Source organism: Aulostomus chinensis, chromosome 21 (assembly GCF_037954235.1).
Source record: "Aulostomus chinensis isolate RoL2024-O1b breed Wild chromosome 21, RoL_Achi_v1.0, whole genome shotgun sequence".
Taxonomy (NCBI): Eukaryota; Metazoa; Chordata; class Actinopteri; order Syngnathiformes; family Aulostomidae; genus Aulostomus; species Aulostomus chinensis.
The window spans coordinates 15,294,193-15,316,226 of record NC_141340.1 but is presented as its reverse complement, the minus strand read 5'-3'; the positions used below and the strand labels follow the sequence as shown (position 1 = coordinate 15,316,226).

At 42.9% G+C, this 22,034-nt stretch overlaps 3 protein-coding genes and 1 non-coding gene across 4 annotated transcripts; all 4 read left to right on the top strand.

The window, feature by feature from the left end:
• The first annotated feature begins 466 nt into the window (after positions 1-466).
• rps20 (ribosomal protein S20) lies at positions 467-2,605 on the top strand. The gene is made up of 4 exons (XM_086191077.1): positions 467-625; positions 1,441-1,540; positions 1,726-1,799; positions 2,386-2,605. Exons 1-4 carry the CDS (start codon positions 623-625, stop codon positions 2,566-2,568), a joined length of 360 nt encoding a protein of 119 aa, XP_086047203.1. The 5' UTR covers positions 467-622; the 3' UTR covers positions 2,569-2,605.
• Positions 1,586-1,654, top strand: LOC147241844 (small nucleolar RNA U54). Its single transcript, XR_015111096.1, has one exon. It is a non-coding gene; the product is annotated as a small nucleolar RNA U54 (small nucleolar RNA).
• A 1,130-nt stretch (positions 2,606-3,735) lies between the features above and the next one.
• On the top strand, positions 3,736-10,056 carry LOC147241842 (kinesin-like protein KIF20A). The gene is made up of 18 exons (XM_086192026.1): positions 3,736-4,098; positions 4,256-4,351; positions 4,451-4,570; positions 4,903-5,041; positions 5,123-5,307; positions 5,402-5,480; positions 6,421-6,597; positions 6,691-6,802; positions 6,880-6,942; positions 7,048-7,194; positions 7,686-7,851; positions 7,926-8,099; positions 8,501-8,640; positions 8,767-8,932; positions 9,128-9,245; positions 9,319-9,389; positions 9,477-9,596; positions 9,760-10,056. Exons 1-18 carry the CDS (start codon positions 4,009-4,011, stop codon positions 9,973-9,975), a joined length of 2,379 nt encoding a protein of 792 aa, XP_086048152.1. The 5' UTR covers positions 3,736-4,008; the 3' UTR covers positions 9,976-10,056.
• Positions 10,057-11,172: 1,116 nt separating this feature from the next.
• On the top strand, positions 11,173-16,850 carry rgs9bp (regulator of G protein signaling 9 binding protein). The gene is made up of 3 exons (XM_086191250.1): positions 11,173-11,274; positions 12,814-13,120; positions 14,990-16,850. The coding sequence occupies exons 1-3, from the start codon at positions 11,179-11,181 to the stop codon at positions 15,364-15,366; spliced, it is 780 nt and encodes a 259-aa protein (XP_086047376.1). The 5' UTR covers positions 11,173-11,178; the 3' UTR covers positions 15,367-16,850.
• The last annotated feature ends 5,184 nt before the right edge of the window (positions 16,851-22,034 follow it).

Sequence of the window (22,034 nt, the reverse complement as noted above, 5' to 3'; positions counted from 1 at the left end):
AAAAAAAACAATTGCAAAAATAAATATGAAACGATATCCAAATAACAAAACTAAATACATAATCAAAATACAGCAGACGTTCACAAATAAATGATCAAAAAGTTAGAATAACTGCTATCACTCGTAACATTATACAGCAAGGAAAACTGACTGTAAAGTGGAAGGACAAGTCCGTTAAAATGATTCATCAGTTATGATTCGTGAACCAAAATGGTATCAGCGGATCAAACCCTGTTTCGGTGCTGAGCAAAGATTCGATGACCCGTTGACCTGAAACAACGAAGCATAGCCCAGCAGAACCAACAGGCAGGATAGGAAGTTTAATTTTTTTTTTAAATCCTAAAAAGTTAAACTAAACTCATGAAAACCGAACAGACGTAGTACCGGTTAAGTTTTCAACGAAGACCAGTCGAGCGTAGCCACTAGATGACGCTGTTGCGCCTCCGGTTTAAGAGCGTTGAAGAAGAAGTAGCAGAACCCCCGGATGAACGCTTCATAAGTCGGAAGCGGGCCTCTACTGGTCCCTTTTTCCTGAAGAGCTAACCACGTTGGTGGCGTCTGCTCCTGGCTCACCGCTGTTCGTTTGAATTTCTTCCGAATAAGTCGGTCAGGAAATACTAAAATGGTAGGTTTTATTGTAAAACGAGAACAGTGATTGTTTGGTATCGAAACGGCGACTATATGGTAATTCTATATCCATAATTCGTACAATATTTGTTGAGTCCGGTAACATGGCTTGTCCCGCCTTACAGTGTGGCTTTGAGCAACATTAGGAGACGTCCTACCACTGAACATTCACAAAACCGACTTAAATAAAGTTGTACACCCGCCAATGAACAAGAAGCCATACTTTACGGAGTTTTAAGACGTGATTGGTCAGATATACTGAAATAACTGCGCACGAGTACAGCGGCTGTGCAGCTAAATGTAAACCTTGCTAAGCTAATAGCTACTATCTCGCCTGAGTTTGCAGGGAAATCGTGGCAACTGTAAAGTGTTTCTCGTCATTCAGCGTCAACACTCCAAATGTCTTGAGTCGTGCGTCGCCGAACTTTACTCGTGAGTCAAGGGGAACTTGTTAATTAGGACGAGCTTGCTGATATTTCAACATTAGACTTTAATGGCTCGTGCTTTGCTGTGGTGCGTAATAACTAGTAATAACGTAAGTCTGATAAATGACGACATTGACTAAGCGGAATTCAGTCAAAGAACGTAGAAGCGACAACCACTGAATCAGAGTTGAGAATAAACTAACCGGTGCTCCACATGCAAACCTGCTAATCTCGCCTTTCCTTTGAGTTCCTACTTTATTGGACAATATTCAAAGCAGACCTGGTAGTTGTTATATCAGCCACAGCACTGTCATTGACATGCCATTCATTGTTTACAAAGTAATTCTAGTTCAGCACAGTTTCTGATTATTTGCTTCCCCAAATGCAGGCTTTCAAGGACACTGGTAAGGCACCTGTGGAGACTGAGGTTGCCATTCACCGCATCCGCATCACCCTCACCAGCCGCAACGTCAAGTCTCTGGAGAAGGGTAATTAATCTCTAGTTACCTCCTAGTGATACTTGAGCAACTACCTGAGCAATGAGGATAACAATTTTGACACCTACAAACTCTGATGACTGTATACGCTATTCTGAGCCATGATTGTATCAGAACCGCTACATGACTTGCTAGTATTCGCCTCTAACTGTGGTTTAACCCTTCATAACCCTCAGTCTGCGCCGACTTGATCCGTGGGGCGAAGGAGAAGAACCTGAAGGTGAAGGGACCAGTCCGCATGCCAACCAAGGTACAGAACATTGAAAGGGCATTCATTCACAAAAACTCTTTTTTTCAATGGTTTTGGGAAGGAACATTGTACTGGAACTCTAATAAAGTATAAGTTTTCTTTGGGCGTAGCATAAAAGACACAGGTACATGTAGCACAGGCAGACATAAAGACTGTTTTTAATTATGGGTGTGCACATGTGCAATGATAATTTAACACTTAGGTGAGTTAATGCTATGAAAGTCTTTTACTTAAGAACTGTCGAGGCTTAAGAGAAATATTTAAAGTGAAAGGAGGCAGCAGCAGCAGTAGTGATCAGTTTGTAGGCTTCCACAGATAAAGGTGATGGATACAGGAAGCATACAAAGCGATGATGATTTGCAAAACCTGTGTTATCTAAGAATTTGGAAGCTGTATTCCATTTATGAAAAACGTCTTTAAAAAAAAGTGATCATCGTCATCGGCACCAACCATACCAGGTTTTTTGTTTTAAGTTCTCAAATTTTCAAACTCGTTCCAACCTCAGCTGCGCGTCACAAGCTGGGACTAACGCCGCTGCACGCATGGAAGATCCAAGCTAAAATCTGTTTGTTGTGGCCCCTTCCAGACTCTGCGCATCACCACCAGGAAGACCCCCTGTGGTGAAGGCTCCAAAACCTGGGATCGCTTCCAGATGAGGATCCACAAACGCCTGATCGATCTGCACAGCCCATCAGAAATTGTCAAGCAGATCACCTCCATCAGCATCGAACCAGGCGTTGAGGTTGAAGTTACCATCGCTGACGCATAAATGGTGCAGATGACACAATAAAGGAATTTAAAGACAAGTTGATGTGGTGGTGTGTGTGTGTGTGAGAGAGAGAGAGAATGCTGACAAGTTCCTGAAGAGTTGGTCCGTTTCTTTGAACTCCATTGGACAAGCTGAGGTTTCAGTTGCAATGCCTAGCTTAGTTTAGGTTCATGGCTGTGGGATCCCAGTTGAGCTGCCCCTGGCTGTTGCTGCTCCGTCTCAGGTGCCCATACAGGGGAGGTGGTGTAAATACTGAAGGAGCTTGTTGATGAGGGCCCCACCACCTTGGGGGCTTCGTTTATATAAAAATGCACATTTACATGCTGTGCCTGAGTGACCCTCACCTGAGGGCGCATCACCAAGTAGGTCTGAAGAATAGTCAACACGAGACCGAGAACTATCTAAATCACAGGAGCTGCAAACTTTGAAGAAAGTTGGGATTCGTAGTTTTCATCAATGTCCATTTACCTCTGTCGCAAAGGGAATATTTGATTGATACCAAAGCAAACTACCTTCTTTTTTTTTTAATAAAAATTAAACAGGGAAAAAAAGACAACAGGACAGTCTTTATCCGTCAAAGCAGGTAAACACAAGTGTAATTGATAAAATTGGTCATTCTATTTGCCACAACCACTAAGAATACCTCGAGACAACCAAAATGCAACAGGGCCCTAATTAATCAATACCTGCAAGTACATGTCGAAAAGGCTGCTGTGAGAGGAGGTGTCTTTTTGAAGGAGTCAGGGATGTGTAACGGTTTCTATAAATATATTCCAAGTGCTACACACTCTGATTACAGTAGATGGCAGTGTGCACCTTGGAGTCATAGTGGCAACCTGACATTAAAACAAAGAAAAGCATCTAATTCCCACTAAAAGCGTGATCTATAAGGTAATTCTTCCAAAATAATTGCAAAGTGTCCCCCCCCCCCCACACTACAAAAACTCCAACACAGACGGAAGAATGTTTCAGTTGTTTTACATTTGAGAAAAAGAAAATAAAACCAAACCCTCCCAGCAGCCTTTTTGAAGGGTTATGACCTTCTCACAAACAAAAGATAGTTCTTGTTTATTTGACGACAGAATTTACAGCAGAGGCGGGGATAATCATTTCTGACCGTGACGTAAGAGACAGACAACCAGCCCACCTGAGGTGAACCCAGTATAGCTCTCGAACTGGTTGGAAGCTGGGTTGATTCGGACGTCCTCACACCTGCTGTCAGTTAAACCTGATTACAAGCTCGTCCTCCGTTCTGAGGGACGCGTCAGTCACAGACCTGAGTGGAGCTGTCCAAGTCAAATCTGTCATATTCAGCCAGGATCTCGTAGAAAAGACCCTCGGTTGATAAGTGTGGTTTTATGCAGAAGGTCGTCCACACCTTCTCCAGTGAAGCCGATACAACACCAGTGAGCTGGCCGTTGGGAGCGGGCAGCCTCCAGGATGAGCTCAATTCTAGAGATCAGCAGTATGCAACCTGAGGACATGGACTTGACTTGCCAAGTTGCTCCTGTCTGCACGTCACCCGAACTGGTAATATTACTCTTTTTTTTTTTCATTCAACAATAATATATTCTAGATAAGTTTTTACGCTTGAGATGTATGTTTAAGACCTCCATCAAAGTTCCTTGGGAATCTTGTAAAAAATAACCAAAGCCTGAAATAAAAAGTCTCAGCTGTGCGTGCCCAGGGTGAGGCAGCGTGTGGCGCTGAGCAGCAGACGATGAAGGTTTACCTCCGGGTCAGACCCTTCTCTAAAGAAGAACTCTCTGACAACGAGGATCAGGTACGGGACAGGGATCCAGCCAGCTACACTTCAAATGAAGAGAACAACCAGTCGGCTTTTTCCACACCGTTCTTCTCTAATCTGTCCTGTCTTGCTCAGGAATGTGTTGTGATTGAGAATGGCCAAATGGCGGCGCTGTACGCACCAAAGGGTTCTTCCACCATGAAGAGCAGCGAGAAGGGTGTTGGTGTGTCACTCCACAAGTTCTCCTTTTCTCAGGTCAGCAAAAGCACCTGCACTCGGCCCTGTTTTTAGAAGAGTAGGTAACCAAAGATGCCTCTGCTTTCTTCCTGTTGAGAAGATCAAATCAGAGCGCGCGCACACACACACACACACACACACACTTGAGTATTTTGTCCACGTCATTTGTGTTTCTCCTTATCTCATAACATAATTAACTATTTAGATTTAGAGAAGTGGCTCAAGTTACTCATAAGGCTTGAGGTTCAACTGCATTATATATTCATTTTTTTTTTAAATTAGGTCAAGAATCCACCGTCATCAGTTGGCTGACGTACTTGCGGGCTTAATACTTCTCCTTTGTCTTTTAGATTTTTGGACCAGAGACGACCCAGGCTGAGCTGTTTGAGGACACTGTCAAAAGCCAAATGTCTGAGTTCTTGGAGGGGGAGAACGCTTTGATCTTCAGCTACGGTGTCACCAACGCTGGGAAAACCTTCACCATCCAAGGTACAGATGACACTTCCCCTTCACTTTAATGAACCCTATCAAGTACTTTGGTCAGTCTGAGTATGTTGAGAAATGTATCAGGGACTTCAAAAGAGCCGGGAATACTGCCTCGAGTACTGGACGCCACTTTCCAGTACATTGGTGGTCGTCAGTATGAGGGGATGGACCTGAAACCCCATCTCAGGAACGATGCACAGTATCTGGACCCTGACCAAGTCAAGTGGGAGAGCAATGCTAAAGCTGCTATTTTTGCATCATTCAAGGAGGTGGGTGGTCCTGTTTTTAGGACTGAAAACATGGCAGTCCCAGCGTTCTCTGCAGGGTACAAACATGAAATCAACCTTGCAACTTGTCTTCAAGGAGCCGGATCCTCTCAGAGCCAGCGATGGATTCTTTTCCTGCGTTGGCTCCGCCTCCTCTGAGTCCTCCAGTCACACAGGTAGTTCAACATGCTAAACAGGATTGCTTTTTTTTTAGGATTAACAGTTTGTATAGAGAATAGACTAAACCAATACCAGCGTTTTGGGGGGGGGGGGGAGCAATGTTGATACAAACACTGTCAGTTAGCAAATTCCGATGTTGATATTTCAACTATATTAGAAAACCACATTTGTAGGAATGTAATGTCATCCAGAATGATGGGCCTCATTGCACTCAGCACTAAAATCACCTGACACACTGCACTCTACCTGCGCTCGTCTGTTCAATTATTTTAAAATGGATATATCGGCCAATACAATGTTTTTTTTTTCTTCTCAATTGTAAGAAGCCTAATTGTGAAAATTATGATGAACACGTGTAATCGAGGTGAGACATTTTCATTTCTATACCAGCAATTTTTTGCTTCATAAAAGAAAAGGTAAGTCACTCACTGACAACCAAGAACACTGTTCATAATGTGCTGTGTGTTCAAGAAGAAAATGTTACGCAAATGTAAAAGTAAAGACCTTTAAGATTATGATGCCAATAAAACAAACAACTTGTGAGATTTCTGGATTAAGGGAGACGCTCAAATTCGACATGGGCGTAATCGTAAATCCTCTATAGTTGATTACTCAGACTTTTTTTTAACTTGGCTTCATCTAGATCATCTAATTAAACGGGCACTAATTTACGTAGTTTCTAGAACAGAATCTGATACAGGGGGGGAAAAATGGAAGTTTTCTTTCTACAGACCTTTTTTTTTTATAGAGGAAAAAAATTATGGATACAAAATGGCCCAAATTCTCAAAATTTACCAAATGCTTGAGAGATTTTTTTTTTTTTTCTGCTTACAACATCAGGACCCCTCCAGGTAGCAACCACCGCTAACAAGTCTTTGCCCATTTGTCCTCCAGTGCTTCCAGTTTACCGAGCCTGGTCCTCTCTCTCTCCTCTAGAGTTGGCGAGCAACCCAGAAAAAGCAGGCCACAGCCAGTTCGCTTTATGGGTGGCGTTCTTTGAGATCTACAACGAGTGTGTGTATGATCTGCTTCGACCTTCTCTGAGCTCCAAGTCCAAGAAGCGCGCCGCTCTTCGCGTATGTGATGACGGTGTTGGAAACGCTTATGTTAAAGGTGTGAAAACTCTAAAAACGTTTAGAAACGTCCCCCAAGTGACTCGAGACTGAACACTGGAGGACTCCGGCAACTAAAACGTAGTTATTTCAGATCTTCGGTGGATCAACATCCAGAACTTGGGCGAAGCTTCCAAACTGCTACAATTTGGAAACAAAAACAGAAGTGCTGCTGCAACGAAGATGAACCAGTCGTCGAGCAGAAGGCAAAAGCTTCACCTCCTCTTGCCCACCTCAGGGTGTCTTTCACTGTGTTCTCGACTCATACCAGCTTTCCTTACAGTCACAGCATCTTCACCATGAAGCTGCTACAGATTGATGGCAGCACGGTTGAAAGGCTCTCTGAGTGAGTCTCCTGATCAACACTTGCGCAGCGTCCTTTCACACACACACACACACACACACACAAGACAGGAAGTGACTTTAAAATGTTTTGATTTGTGACCCTCAGGTTCTCCCTGTGCGACTTGGCTGGCTCAGAAAGATGCAACAAAACAAAAACATTTGGAGAGAGACTGAAGGAAGCGGGCAACATCAACAACTCCTTGCTTATTCTAGGGAAGTGCATCACTGCCCTCCGAAACAACCAGACGGACAGGTGCGCCTGCCTCCTTTGGTTCAGGACTTGGCTCACATTCTCTAGAGGTGTGAAAAGAAACGGGTCAAATTGAGGGAGTGAACTCTAAACCATTAATTCAGTTGGCTCACACACACGGGTGACGATACTGCGAGATGTATGGGGGGGGGGGGAGAAGTGGGTGGTTGAGGTGGGTTTTTTTTTTTTTTAAATTTATTTGCACAAACGGGAGTAAAAGTGCGTGAACGCCATGTTGTTTTTGGACGGTTTTATTTGACACCACAGGTTCTTTTAATAAAACAGCAGAGAGGAAAAGTTTGGATGCAAGTTTTGGGAGTGGAAGACGACGCTCAATAACAAAAGTAACATAAATGCGACAAAAGTCCCTGTCCTCCCAGTAACCAGAGCAGATGACGGCACCAGAAAACTAGTTCTCGCTACCAAACCAACGACCACTTGACCATTCAGAATTGTTTGTGCTTTTGCGTTGTTAATCCTTCTTTCCTTATCAGAATGAAGCGCAGCTACATTCCTTTCCGCGAGAGCAAGCTTACCAAGCTCTTCCAGACTTTCTTCTGCGGTAAAGGCAGAGCATCCATGATTGTCAACATTAATCAGTGCGCCTCCACGTATGATGAGACGCTCCATGTTATGAAATTCTCTGCTGTCGCCAAACAGGTAAGCCTGAAGACGTGATCGAAGCAAAATCACCAGGTACTGTCAATCGAATGGTCTCGGCTTGTCGTCCGTAGGTTGTGCAGGTGATTCCAGACAAGCCTCTGGAATCTCTACCCTGTGTGGTCGGTCCTAACGGAAAGCCGCTGATGAGGAGAGGGGCAATAGACAGCCAGGCCTTGGAAAGCTATCTGTCTGAGGAGGAGCTGCTGAGTGACAACGAGGCCGACATGTCCTTACTGCCACAGAACGTAATCCTTTTATTCATGTAATAGATCCGTTTATGTGTTACCGCTGCAGTATTTCACTTGATGAAGAGCAGGCTCTTAACGCTACAAGACCTTCATCGGCGCATCTGGCATCCAGAGCATCATCCACCTCTTGGGATTTTAAGCTTTAAGTGCTCACTTGAAGCGCTCAGTCGTCCTGCTGAGACAAAACACAGGGTGAAAGAGAAAAAAAGGAAAATCTGGAAAACACGAAGGCCAGGAAATCTGTCATAGTGGATCTTTGTGTTTCTCACTCACAGCAAGGATTAACTTTTAAATGCTCTCATGATGAACATCAGCATGCACTTGTACAGGATTTATGAGCTGCTGTTGATGTGTAAGATTTATTTTTCCTGTTAACATGATGGGGACATCCTTCCCAGGAGCTTGCGAGTATGGTGGAGAGCCTCCGAACAAAACTTCTAGCCGAGCGAAGAAGAAACCTGGTGCAGGAAATGGAGATTCGTAAGGAAATGGGTGACGCGATGTTGCAGCAACTCATGGAGAGCGAAGAACTCCGCAGGCAGGTTTCTTTCGGAATTTTTCAAGATGGCTTTTTCTTTCATTTCATACTTTCCATTTGGTAAACAGACACTAAACGTATGGTTAGTTGTCACTTGGTAAAATAAACCATCTGTTGAATGTGTAGTCGCCAGATTGAGGAGCTAAAGGAAAGTTACCAAGAAAAGCTGGAGAACACGTTTGAGATGTACAAGGATGCCATCAAAGAGCACGCCTACCAGTGCGCAATGAGCAGTCTGGAGGATGACTACGTGCCTCTCGACGAGTTCATCGCTGAGCAGGAGAAAGTGGAGGTACCACTGCCAGACTCGGGCCTGGCATGACAAATATGTCTTATGCACAGACCACCAAGCAACTTAGTTTAGAAGTAAATTTCCCAAAGTTTCCAGGTGCCGCGTGAGGAAAATCTGCAAATGTAGGTCTCATTGAACTTCAGCCATGTCATCTGAGATTTGAATTAAACGGGTTTGAGTTTTTCTCCTCTTTAGGCCCTCAGACGCAAGCTGTCGCAGTCGGAGACGTTCTCATGTGGAACCAGAGTGAGTGCCGATGCAACAGCGGACGCGACGTGTCAGACACAGCCGACTAAAGAGACGGAGGGAGCAGGTTTGGTGTTCGTCCATTGCCTTCTGCTGCTGTGCATCAACTCCTGCAGACAGTAAATCTTTGATTCCCACAGGAGACGATCGATTCAAACGTCTCTACAAAGAAAAATGCGCCATACAAAGAATGTGTGAGGACAAACAAGAGGTAACAAAGACTTAATAGTTAAACTTTTGCTCAGTCGAGCTCTGTCGTCCCGACTGTCTCGCTCAGCTCCGAGTGTTTTGTCTGTAGTTGATCGTGTCTTTAGAGAGACGGCTGATGGAGCTCAGTGAAACACTTAAGAAAGTGAGAGGTGGCTTCCTGGAGAAAGCGGCTGAACTGGACGTTGTGCAGAGGAAGGCTGACGATCAGGTGACTCACACTGACTGCACTTCTACACAAATGATAGGAGGGCCGTGAAGGCGTGGTGAAACCAAGCTGCTTCATTGGATCCAGGCAAAAATCAAACCCGCTGTAGGGATGAACATTTTCAAAATATTTCTCAAAGTTTTTGGGTTTTTTTTTTCTCATTAAGACAAAATCTTTGGAGGAAATTCTCTGCCACAATCTTGAAAAGGACAAAGTAATTGCCGCGCTGAAGGCAGAAATCTCCAAGCTCTCCCCGGAGTCCCCTGTGCAGCCCAAGACCAAGCGAGGCCTGCTGGCCAACATCAGGGAGGCGGTGACTTCTCCACGGAAGATCACGTCTGGACGGACTCTCAGGAAAACCATCAGAGCTGTCAACCATTGACACATTGACTTTTTTTTTTTTTCCGAAGTGCGTTGTGACGATTTTATGTCTGTTTTTTTTAAATAAAATTTGATTAGAGAAGCGTGAAGTTTCATACGTGGATGATTTGCTCAGTCTTACATTGTAACGAGAGAGCAATAACACTCTAAGGAATGACGGGGTGGGGGGGTGGGGGGGGGGTAGACCAGCTGTCCTCGGTGTGGTCCTAAGTTGCCCTTGCCCCCTCTCTACCTTGTCAAAAATACGCTGAGAAACATCTCATCCCCAAGACACTCAGTGGCCCCAGGTTGGAGGAGAGGAGGCCTTCATTAAAGCTGGATTTCGATGTCACGCACAGCCACAACAGACGTGTGCTTTCATCGGAACGATCTGAATGATGCGGTTTCCTTTCATGTATGGCGTACATAGAAACCGTATTAGACATGCATATATAGGCCACTATAGAAACCTCACGCCATGGAATTCATGTTTGGAACATGCTGAACCTTGAACTAACCTGGTCACATGAGGTCGTCCATTATCCTGGGCCTGAGGGCGAGTAAAGCACAAAAGGCCCCACAAGGACAAAGAAGCAATGAAGTTTCAGTTGCCTGAAGTGCTGAATCACAATTTACCACCCGATGTCCCTCTTGGTCTGTCCTTACACACTATCACTCAAATCAATGCTAATCTTCTATTTTTACAATGCTGGAGGAAGGGGATGCAATGTATTGACCCTGCCAGCTGAGTGAATGAGTTGTAGCCTCTCGCGAGGTTACAGCCTCCTCTCAGTGAGAGGACGGTCGTGGTGGAGACGGCCAGATGCTCTTCTCTCCGGCTTCAGTGACAGTTAATGAGATTAGATGTTGGTTTTAGCCTGCGTCAGTCCAAAGGGGTCAATCACAGGATTAGCTCTTTGCTTAAGACTCGCATCAGTTTATTACATTTTTCCCCTTATTACTTGGACTTTCCATTTTCAGGCTCTTTTTTTTTTTTTTTTTTTTTTTTTGTAGCCTCCAAAGCATGTTCGCATCTGTAAGTGCAGTTCAGCTGCTGGAGCGGAGTGTTGTAATGCATCGTGAAGTCTCAAGTCTGTCTGGACCCTCAGCCGCTGAATGAAGCATCTTCCAAGGGAAGAAGAGGGGGAGCAGGGGCAGTCAGGGAAGGGAAGGGCAGCTGGGACAACAGCTGGGTCGAGTCTGAGACTCTTGACAAGTCATCCTCATGCCACTTGTAAATAATAAAGTGGGTGATGACTGCACAGTTGGCACGACCCAGGCTTTGGCTGATGGGAAGGCTCTGGTGGATTCATTGATAAAGGTAAGCTGTTCCCACTTCCTCACTGTGACCCAGAAGACTTGTGAGAATATTATTGCATCGAATGAGAAGTTCAGGTTCATGAATTTGGCTCAGGTAATTCCTGTCACTATATCTGGACAAAATATTTCAAAACAATTCAATGTTGTTGTGAAAGTGAAATAATCGTTACAGAAACAGGAAAAATATCCCTGTCCTTCGGTTTTATTTAACAGACACAACACATCCAAGCATCTTGTTCCCACCCTGTGGCTAAAAATGCACTCAAAGTGGATTTCTTGGTTCACTGCATCTTTAAACCTTTCTCGTATCTGCTCGAGATAATAACGTCGCCATGCTTTTTTTTTTTTTTCTTTCTCCCCTTACTGAAGTGAACATCACAAAAAACTAGAATTATAAAAACTTTCTCAAGATAATGTCAAACCGAGGTTGTAGGTTACCCTTCGGCTTATCAAAACTTAGATTTGGCTGGACAGTGAATCATCATGTTTAACTTTTGGGTCTCTGTGTTGATGGCGGGAGGGGTTTCATTCACGGAGAACGCAAAGGAAATCGTTTCTATGTGGCTTTTGTTTCCGCGCAGCGCGTAGATGCGTAGATGAAAAGTTTACAAGTACACACAAGGCCCTGTGTGGAAGCCAAGAAAGACTTTTAATTTAAATTCATTTGTTATGCCGTTATCTTGATATCTTGTGATGATACCCGTTGTCACGAGATAACTAAACATATCTTGGCATAACGGAAAAAGTCATTTTTACGTAGGTAACTGTCTCACAATAACATGTGATGTCAACATAATAATAAATCACATCTTAATGAGGGAATTGTCAATACTAGTAAAGCTAATATCCAATTATCACGAGATAACCAAACATAAAATTGTAACTGTGGTCACGACCGTTCTCAGCATCTGTATGATAATGTAAGTTATTTTATTGTAAATTTATTATTAGCGAGTAGTGGAATACCAAAGGTCAAGACCCAAGAATCTTACACATCTATCATTTTTAAAAGTTTTTTTTTTTCACATAGCACGGTACTGCAAAACAATATTTTCTCATATATCCATGTCTTACGTGGCCACGCTTCTTTTGGCTCATTTAGAAACAGCTAAAGAGATGTTAAGGAGATTATTTATAATATTTTTCATTGAAACAACACTTGCTAATCCTCCAAGGTTAAGCTAGACGTGTCTATTAATAAATCACTTAACCACTTCATTTACTGTAGGTAACCTTTACGTCTTAATGTCACGGAGCCCCAGGGACATGTGAATTGACAACAGCTCTGGCTGAAAGACACACTTGCTACTTTCAGTATTCACTGTTGTACAAATTTTAGCTTGAGATGCAGACAAAAAGCCCAAATTTCTGCCTGTGCATCAGACAGTATTCTGGCCTGAGTGACAAGCCTTAGGCCGCTTGCAGCTCTCAATCATTTAGTCCACTCTGTCCCTGAGATAACCCAAAGCAGACAGAGTCCATTTTTGAAGCCAAACCACAGTGGCGTCTCATGTCTGATTATTTATTTGACCTTGTACAGGTGGTGGCATGTTACCGGCATTTGGCTGCATGTATTGGCAGCTGCACCGACAGCTTGCAGCTGCGGGATGAGTTGCGACAAACACGGGAAAAAGCCCAGAAGTTGGCTGCGGCCCTCTGTCATCACCTCACCTTACATCTAAGAGATAAGAGCCTGCCGGCGGAGCAGCGCAAGGAGATGGAGCTCCTCTGGGTGGCCTTCTCCTCCAGCCTAGAGCTCCTCCATACTGACATGTGCAAAGTTTTCAACATGGCTGACATCTTCTCTCCAGCTAACTCTGCTACTCTGGTGCAAACTGGCCTACAAGGTAAAGTCTTAGTCCTACACCAGATATTGCATATCCAAGTTGTGTGTCTGAGGAGCTCAGTTAGTTGAAGGGATAAGAATACGCACAAGTCAACACAGCACCAATCATGTGAGTAATTTGCACTGTGACAGCGGAGTTCATTTGAAAGTCAGTTTAAATGCCATTATTACGATTTATGCATTATTTGTAAATAATCTGAATTCTGGGCAAAAAAAAACAACACTTTTTTGGGGGGAATTATTTCATATGACTTGTTTTTTTTTTTAAATCATTCAAATTCAATTTCTGACATATTTCTGCCAGTCATCAACAATAATTAAGGGCCTTTTGTGAAATCTCTCTTTTTGAGCTTTAATCTGAGATGATGTGTTTTGAACCGTGGGTACGCCGTGAGCAGGAATCGAGCTGGAGAGATTTCATGTAATTTCAGGAAACCTTTATTGCAACTACAATGTTTCTCTTAACAACATCATTAATTCCAGAAGAAGAAAAAAATTACTCAAAACACTGAAATCTGAAGTATGAAGGCTGTGTCGAATGAAAAATTGAAATGATCTCCTTTTAACAAGTAATTGACTAAATCACTTAGAAATAACAGAAAATCTTAATGGGACACTGGCTGGCTTGTTGACGCGTAACCTGGTACAGTTTGGCTTGGGGCTGCTCCACAGTGTCTCATTTTGAATCCAATTTTTCAAATATAACATTGGTGAAGTCAGATCTTTATATCTGTGGATATCTGACAGCAGCCATGAGACAAAAACTCTCTTCAGTCTAAATATTTGAAACACGACTGTGATGGGAGTGAATCGCCCCTCATTTAGTCCAGGGCCAGTCCATGTAGTGCATTTGGTACAAAACTGAACAACTGAGTAGTACATCAGCCCAAGGACATTCACTTCAAAATGCAAAAAAGTGTTAATTTGACTCCTTTTATCCCTCGATATCCCATTTGCAGCTGAAATAAACCTTTTTCGATAACATATTTGATTCGAAATGAATGTGAAAAGAGCCTGGTGTGCAAATAAAACCTTGACATATTTCTGTTTGTCACAACATATGAGAGGACGCCACATGACCAGCAACCAGGATTTGTCTCCCAATGTTCTAACTCTCAGCTGCAACCAGCTCCTTCGCTGGAATTTCTGAGATTTCTCAGTGGCCGAGAACTGGAATGTAACACTTCACAACATTTATCCATAAAAAGACGTAACAATTAGCACAAATGGCTCAATATTGATTTATGGTGGACACTTACTTTATCAATTTGGTCTCTCTTGCGCAGCATAAACAAATTATTTCCCTTAAATGTACATGCCAGCTTTTGGGGAAATAGGCTCATTGTTAGATTAGCCCAATGAATTGTAGTGAACGGGCAGGTTAGGTTCCCGAAATCAAAATTCCTCTTTTTGTGCATTCTGGTGTGGATCAGGTTCAGGATCTGGGTTTGTTAAGAAGCAATCCTCCTCATCAGCTAAGGCAGGTTGTCGCAGTTGCTCTCCTAGGCCTTTGAGGTGCTGCGTCTCATCACCACTTCCAGTAAGGAAAGTGTCATCTCATCATGACTGTAATTCAAAACCTTTATGGTATCGACGTAAGCAAAGACTGTTTTGGAGGGCATTCTATGTCTTTGGACAAAGGTATGCTAGCAGTGCTCACCACTACATTCGTTGCGCTAAGCTTGGTGTCAGCAAGTTTCTGGGTGTCTCAACTGCACACCCAGAGGAGAGAAGGGTGTCTATCGTCTTGTCTGGCTCTGGGGAGGCTGGACAAAGATGCATATGTCCTAAAACACTGTGGTATTTCCTCAGTGGGGGAGTGGGATGTTAATGGTTTCGGTTACATTTATTTCTAATTCTCATAACGCAGGAGGGGGCAGTGAAGTCGCAGCTCGTGCACTCAGTCTGCCAGACTTGAACCAGGTTCCGACCCCAAACCTCCCTGACAGCCTAGAGAGCCAGGAACGCAGCACCATGGAGCAGCAGATCAGCCAAATCGACCACATGATTGACGACATGGAGATGAAGGTGAACGTGTTGCGCTGGATGGTGGAACCCATCGGGCCCAAGTATGCCGACCCCCTCAGCAGCACCGACAGCACATCCCTGGCTCTGCTGTCTGTAGATGAGGAGCAGCCTGGACACCAGCCTCTCTGCCAGCGCAGCCACATTTTTGTGCTCTTACTTCTGTGTGCTGTTGTTCTGGTGGCAGCCACTTTATCCGTCTGCATTGTCCTTTTCTCCTGAGCAAAACCTTACACGCTCAATGCTGCTTCTCTCCCCCCCCCCCCCCGACAATCTCAGCGAGAGGATCAGCGTCTTGTAAGAAACAAGGCACGCTTTGCGAGCACACTTGCATTTGCAGTCATTTGAAGAAAAAAAAAGGTAGAATTTTGTAATATTAGCTACTGTAAATGCGTGTCTAAAAATACAACGAAATAAATCCGTAAGCAAGTTTGTTATTTATTGCAGTGAATCCAAAACCGCCATGGTCTGAACTACTTTTCTTGATAAAGTGACATTTATACATACTGTATGGCTGCCGGTTACAACTTTGTAAGATATTGTAGTATACAGTGGAGCAGGTGGTCGATTTATCTACATGAACAATGTAAATACTGTGGATATTACCTCTACTTTTTGATTTGTGTCTATATCTCATTGTCCTGAATAGCTAGTGACACATAAACTGTACTGTTTCTGATACAGAAGAGCATTTTATTACTTTTTACAATCCGGAAGCAGGAGGTGCTGACGCTTGATAGGTGAAATGCAGCATATTAACCTCTCATGACTGAACCTTTTTTTTGTAATGGTGTGACTATTAATGTAGAAAGTGTGCACTGTGAGATTATAAACTTTAATCTGTATAGCTTTCTTATCTTTATCTTGATTTATGACATCATCAGTTTATCTAGTGTACATGTGCAGAACCCAAATGGTATTAAAGCGATAGTCCACCCAAAAATGATCTTTTGTTTATCAGTTACTCTCTGCTAGACAACTTGAATTCATGAAGTTCCCTCCCAGGTAATGCAGCTCAGTTCAGAAGATTAGAAAATCAAGGTGAGAGAAGGAGTTTCAGGTCCCAAACTGAAACCAGTGTCCCCCCCCCCCCCCCCCCTTTGCTTCTGCTCCCACCTCTCCATTGTTCTCTCATCAACAGCCTCGTGAAACTGTTCCCCTCCTCTCTCCAGCTCTCAGGTGTTCCCGCTTTTATCCCCTCCCCGACTTGTACTCCTCAGTTTGGGAAGGCGGCTCCATGAAATTTCCCTCTCCCTTTCCTCCTGCAACATCGCTTACAATACTGGAACTATAATACAAAGATTTACAACAGCAAAACTTTTGAATTTCATTGTATCCTTATTGCCCTGTTACACCTTCAGTTTGTTTCTTTATTCATGTTTTATGTTTAGAAGCTGGTTCATTGTTTTTATCCATCTTTGAATTTTAATATGGTGTATTTTTGGGAGACGCACCTGTTTTCGTTTTTGTTTTTTTCCCCCGTGTTCCCTTGTTTGGCGGCAAGTCACAGCCGTACCATTGTGTTGTGTTTAAAATGCTTGCCACGCTGCTGTTGTGTTCAAACTGTGCTGCATTCACAGACAGCACCACTCCACCATGTTTAGTCTGCCTGCAATACTGCTGATTTGCATGAATTAAAACATTTTGGTGATACGTCTTCATAGCAGAGGAAAGTCTTTTTTTTTGTGATGAACCAACAATTAAGATCAAGAAGTGCAAACTTTGGTGCAGTCACAAGGAAAACGAATGAAATCACACCACTTTATGGGATGTCACGGAATTGGATCGGGCAAAAAATGGCCAGAGATTTGTTAAGTTGGGGGTGGGGGGGGGGGGCACGGTGGTGCAGTGGTCCATCCATCCATTTTCTCCCGCTTGTCCTGTTAAGCTTTGGGGGGGGGGGGGGGGGGTGGAGTCTGTCCCAGCAGCCTTCAGGCGAGAGGCGGGGTTCACCCTGGACAGGTCACCAGTCCATCACAGGACCAACACATAGAGACAGACAACCATTCACACTCACAGTCACACCTACGGTCAATTTAGAGTATCAATCAGCCTCGTCCTCTCTTGATGTCTTTGGACTGTGGGAGGAAGCTGGAGTACCAGAGAGAACCCACGCAGGAACAGGGAGAACATGGAGACTCCACACAGAAAGATCCTGTGATGGAGCCAGGGTTCGAACCTGGAACCTTCTTGCTGTGAGGCGACAGTGCTGACCACTGCACCACCGTGCTGCCCCGTGTAGAAATTCAGTTTGCAAATTTCAACATAATGTCTTTTTCTGAGGTTGAAGACGAAGGTAGTGTTTTCCTTTGGTCTCCATTTCACACAGCCCCCCTCCCCATTCCCTCTCAACTCCTTTATGCCGAGGAACCCACCAAAACTTGACTTCTCAACCAATTTTTCCCATTCAGAACAAAGCACAAGATCCTATCAAAGCGATAGTTACCCCAGAAGTCTAAACCGAATCATCATCTACTCACAAGAGCCGACCCAAATGAGATTCAGAGCTTGGACCAATTTTTACCAATTTTAGAGCAGAAAAAAAAATCCCTATGTCCATGTGCTCCCAGTAGTGATTTCTTCTGCTGAACTGGAAAAAGATCCTTTCTGTGTTCATTGGGCACCAATTTGGCTATGCAAAGGTAGAAGCCTAACATCTTTAACAGATAACTTGCTCAATTTTTTTTATAACGTTGTCTTAAATGACCATTTAAGCAAAATACAAAATAAAACAATTCAATAAACAAGGCACAGGAGCGCCCTCTGCTGGGCACACTGCGCTACATCAATTTTAAACCGGCATAGGCGATTTTTTTCTGCATTTTTATTTGCTGTAAAAAAAAAAAAAAATTAATATTGGCATATATCAGAAAACAAATACATCGTCTGAGATCGTCCCCGTGATAGTGACTTCAATTTGGCCCTACAACTCACTCTCATGCCAATCAAAGTCCATGTGATTTTTTGTTTTGTTTTTTTGTTCTACAAAACATTCCTTTTACACTGCAAAGGTATTGCACAATTCATCGAATGATGACCAGTTTTCAAACATAAAATACGTACATAAATAGAATTGTAAAATGCCTCTGTGTGAGCGAATCCAAGTGGCCCAGGTGTTATAAAATCTGACTTTATGTGAATTGCTTTATTTTGTAGTTTTGTAGCTGATAAGGCTGAAACATTTGATACTTTGGCCCCAGGGGGTCAGGCCGTTGTTGTAGTCATTTTCTTTCTGACCTCCACTGGGTCGTTGAGATACAGACCTCCCGGGGACCGATGTGGTTTTTATCACGCTGTCACTCGCAGCCTGCTTTAACACAAAGTCAATGGAGAGAGATGACCAGTTGTCACTGGCTTTGAGCGCCGGCGGTGGGGTGAGCTGTCGTCTCTGGGGCAGGATCTATGTTGCGCTGTGTTTGTGGGAGAGTTCAAGGTAGTTCAGTCATAGACGCAGTGTACCCAGACAGAAAGAACGATGCCATGTCATCATAGCAGGAAGTCGCCTTTCCTTTTTTCTCTCTTTTTTTTTTAAAATAAAAGTGTCCTTTCAAATTTATAGGCCTGTAAAGGGTTGTTTTCATTGTTTTTTTAAGTTCATTGTTAAAACTTTTTTTTATACTTCGAGGCACTCTTTGATTAAACACTTTGATTTCAAATGTGGAAAGTTGCAACATCCATATTTGACTTCTGAAATCATTCCTGCAAACATTTAATGGACCAAGTAGCTGAGGGCAGCTCACACCTACGGTCAATTTAGAGTATCAATCAGCCTCGTCCCCTCTTGATGTCTTTGGACTGCGGGAGGAAGCTGGAGTACCATGTTTTATATTTTATTTTAGATTCTTCTTCATAGCCACCCTTTGCTTTGATTACGTCTTTGCACACAGTGTTGGTAAATGTTGGCCCATTCTCTCAATGAGATTCATGAGGTCGTCACCTGAAATGGTTTTCCAGCAGTCTTGAAGGAGGCCCCAGAGGTGCTGAGGCCACGTTGGATGATTCGCCCTCAATCTGATGTCCATCTCATCCCAAACCATCTGGACTGGGTTAGGTCAGGTGACTGTGGAGGCCAGGTCATCTGGCCAGCACTCCATCAAGCTCCTTCTTGGTCAAATGGCCCTCACACAGCCTGGAGGTGTGTTTGGGGTCATGGTCCTGTTGAAAAATAAATGATGGTCCAACTAAACGTAGACCAGATGGGATGGCGTGTTGCTGCAGGATGCTGTGGTAGCCATGCTGGTTCAATGTGCCTCCAATTTTGAATAAATCCCCACCAGTGTTTCCAGCAAAGCCCCCCACACCATCACACCTCCTCCTCCAGGATTCACGGTGGGAACCAAGCATGTAGAGGCCATCCTTTCACCTTTTCTGCGTCGCACAAAGACGCGGCACGTGGAACCAAAGATCTCCAATTTAGACTCATCAGACCAAAGCCCAGATTTCCACTGGCCTGATGTTCATTCCTTTTTTTTCTCTGCCCTAACAAATCTCTTCTGCTTGTTTCTCTTCCTTAGAGGTGTCTTTTTTTTTTAGCAGCGATTTGTCCATAAATGCCTGATTGGCGCAGTGTCCCCTGACCAGCTGATGTAGAGATGTGTCTGCTACTAGAATGTTGTGTGGCATTTATCTGGGCTCGAATCTGAGGAGCTGTTAACTTGTGATTTCTGAGGCTGGAGACTCAGATCAACTCTTGGTCGTCCTTTCCTGGGGAGGTCCTCATGTGAGCCAGTTTTGTCTTAGCACTTGATGGTTTTTGCCTCTGCAAATATGTATGTATGTACACATAGACATATATATATATATATATTCATATATATGCACATACATAGGTGTGTATGTACATATATACATCAGAGGTCTCCTACCAGAGGAGCGTAGTCCTGGGAACAGCTCAGCTACAGTGAAGAACCTTCACTCTCCTGGACCACCAGACACACATCACTACTTATTTATCTAGAAGTATTATATGAAAAGTGTGCAATAAGTAGCAAGATGTTTCATGCAAAGACTTTTATTTATGAACAGTCCGCATTAATGTACAATAGCACACATGTATCTCTATTTGGAATCAATATTGTGCCCTCAAAATCAGTTCCCTTTCACAATAATCTAAAAATACCTAGTTTTGTTTCAAATATGTAGCATAACTTTTGAAAATACAATATACCTTATATGAAATATAACAATTATTTGACTGTATCGTACCAAATGCAAGTTTATTCAAATACACGTTCTTCCTGTGACTTCTTACGTATTTCATGCACAAAGAATTCTGAACATACAAAAGAAGCTGTACATGTATCAGTATGAAAATAGAAACTCTCAAAGATATGTAACAATAGTCTATATGTTTACAAAGAACTTGGAGTACAAAAGACCTATGAGAATGACCAGATAATATTCTACCTGGAATACAGAGGTATGGGTACTGGGTCGATCAGAAGACAAAGACAGAACTTGCAGCAATCGGGGACAAACGAGCCAACCAGAGGGTTTAGCTTTGAATTTTGGTATTCAACCTAAGTCAATGTTGATGACCACTGCATAACGTAACGTTTGGTATATATTTACACATTATTGCCACCCCATGAATTAAATGATTGTATAATTGCAAATATGCACCGATATGTCGACGTTACATTATCTAACATGTTCAGATGCTGTGACTAGTATTCAAACAGGAATCTTCAGCATTAAAAATTAAGCATCGTATTCATTATTATTGCCAAAAAATGTTTGTTTTTGTTTGTTTTCTTAAAAAATCGAAGCAAAGCTAATGACGAATGTGCATTTGAAATTAGATCGCTAGATGAGTATACAAATGAACTTCTCCACAGAGACAGCGTGACTCAGCACTCAGCGTTCAACATAACTATACCCATTATTCCCTGCAAAAAAAAGCACTTCTGAAATCACACAAACTACAATCTAAAAGACAAAATATAGATTTATTTACTGAACAAATTGAGGATTAACATAAATAACACTCAGACTAGACATTTCTGACATGGAGCGATTGCAAATGCTAACACTGATGGCACACGAGTACAGGGATTGCAAACAAGAATGCCACCAAGTGTGATATTGGAGTACTTGAAGAGATTATCAGGTGCTGACTAGTAAATCGAAGCCAATAATAAAAAGTATTGATAAATATGGCAAATCTAACACTCGTACCAAAAGACAGCATGAACGTAGACATTTAAAAAGATCGCCTCCTCAAAATGGCGGTATATTGACTCCATTCATATCCCAAGCATCCCGTGGACAACAACAACTGTATATTGCTCTTGAGTGAAACTATTCAAGGACCACAGTGTTTCTCTGAGTACATTCTATATCACACAAGTATAAGAATAAAGACCACATATATCATTATTGATAATAATACACAAACATTACTCTTACAAAAAAAAAAAATCTATTTTTTTCTTTACATAAGAAAATACACAGTTCTTCAGCAATTAAATATCTTAAATGGATTCTTATACTCTGAATAAAATCGTATACTTTCTTATTTACATTTGGTGCAGGTTAATACTGATTGCAATGCAATACTGTTGCTTTCGTTTGTAATTTTTTTTTTTTTCCTTGATGAACAGAAGCACTTTTACATTCATAATTCAACAATGAAGCTCGGCGACGAGCCCAAGTGCAGATATGACATGCATTTTTCTTAAAGCAAAACACTGAACCTAAAGAAACGATTGAGAGGTGAATGGAAGAATGGTGGGCTTGAAATGGTCCGGAGAGTTGGCATCGGCGGTGCCGTTGCTTGACTGTAAAAATGCTCCCGCAGCACCAGGATGTCAGCGTTGTGTGATCACAGCTGACCAAGCAACGAGCTGAGATCCGAACCATTGTAGTTGGTAAAAGCTGCTAATTTGAGA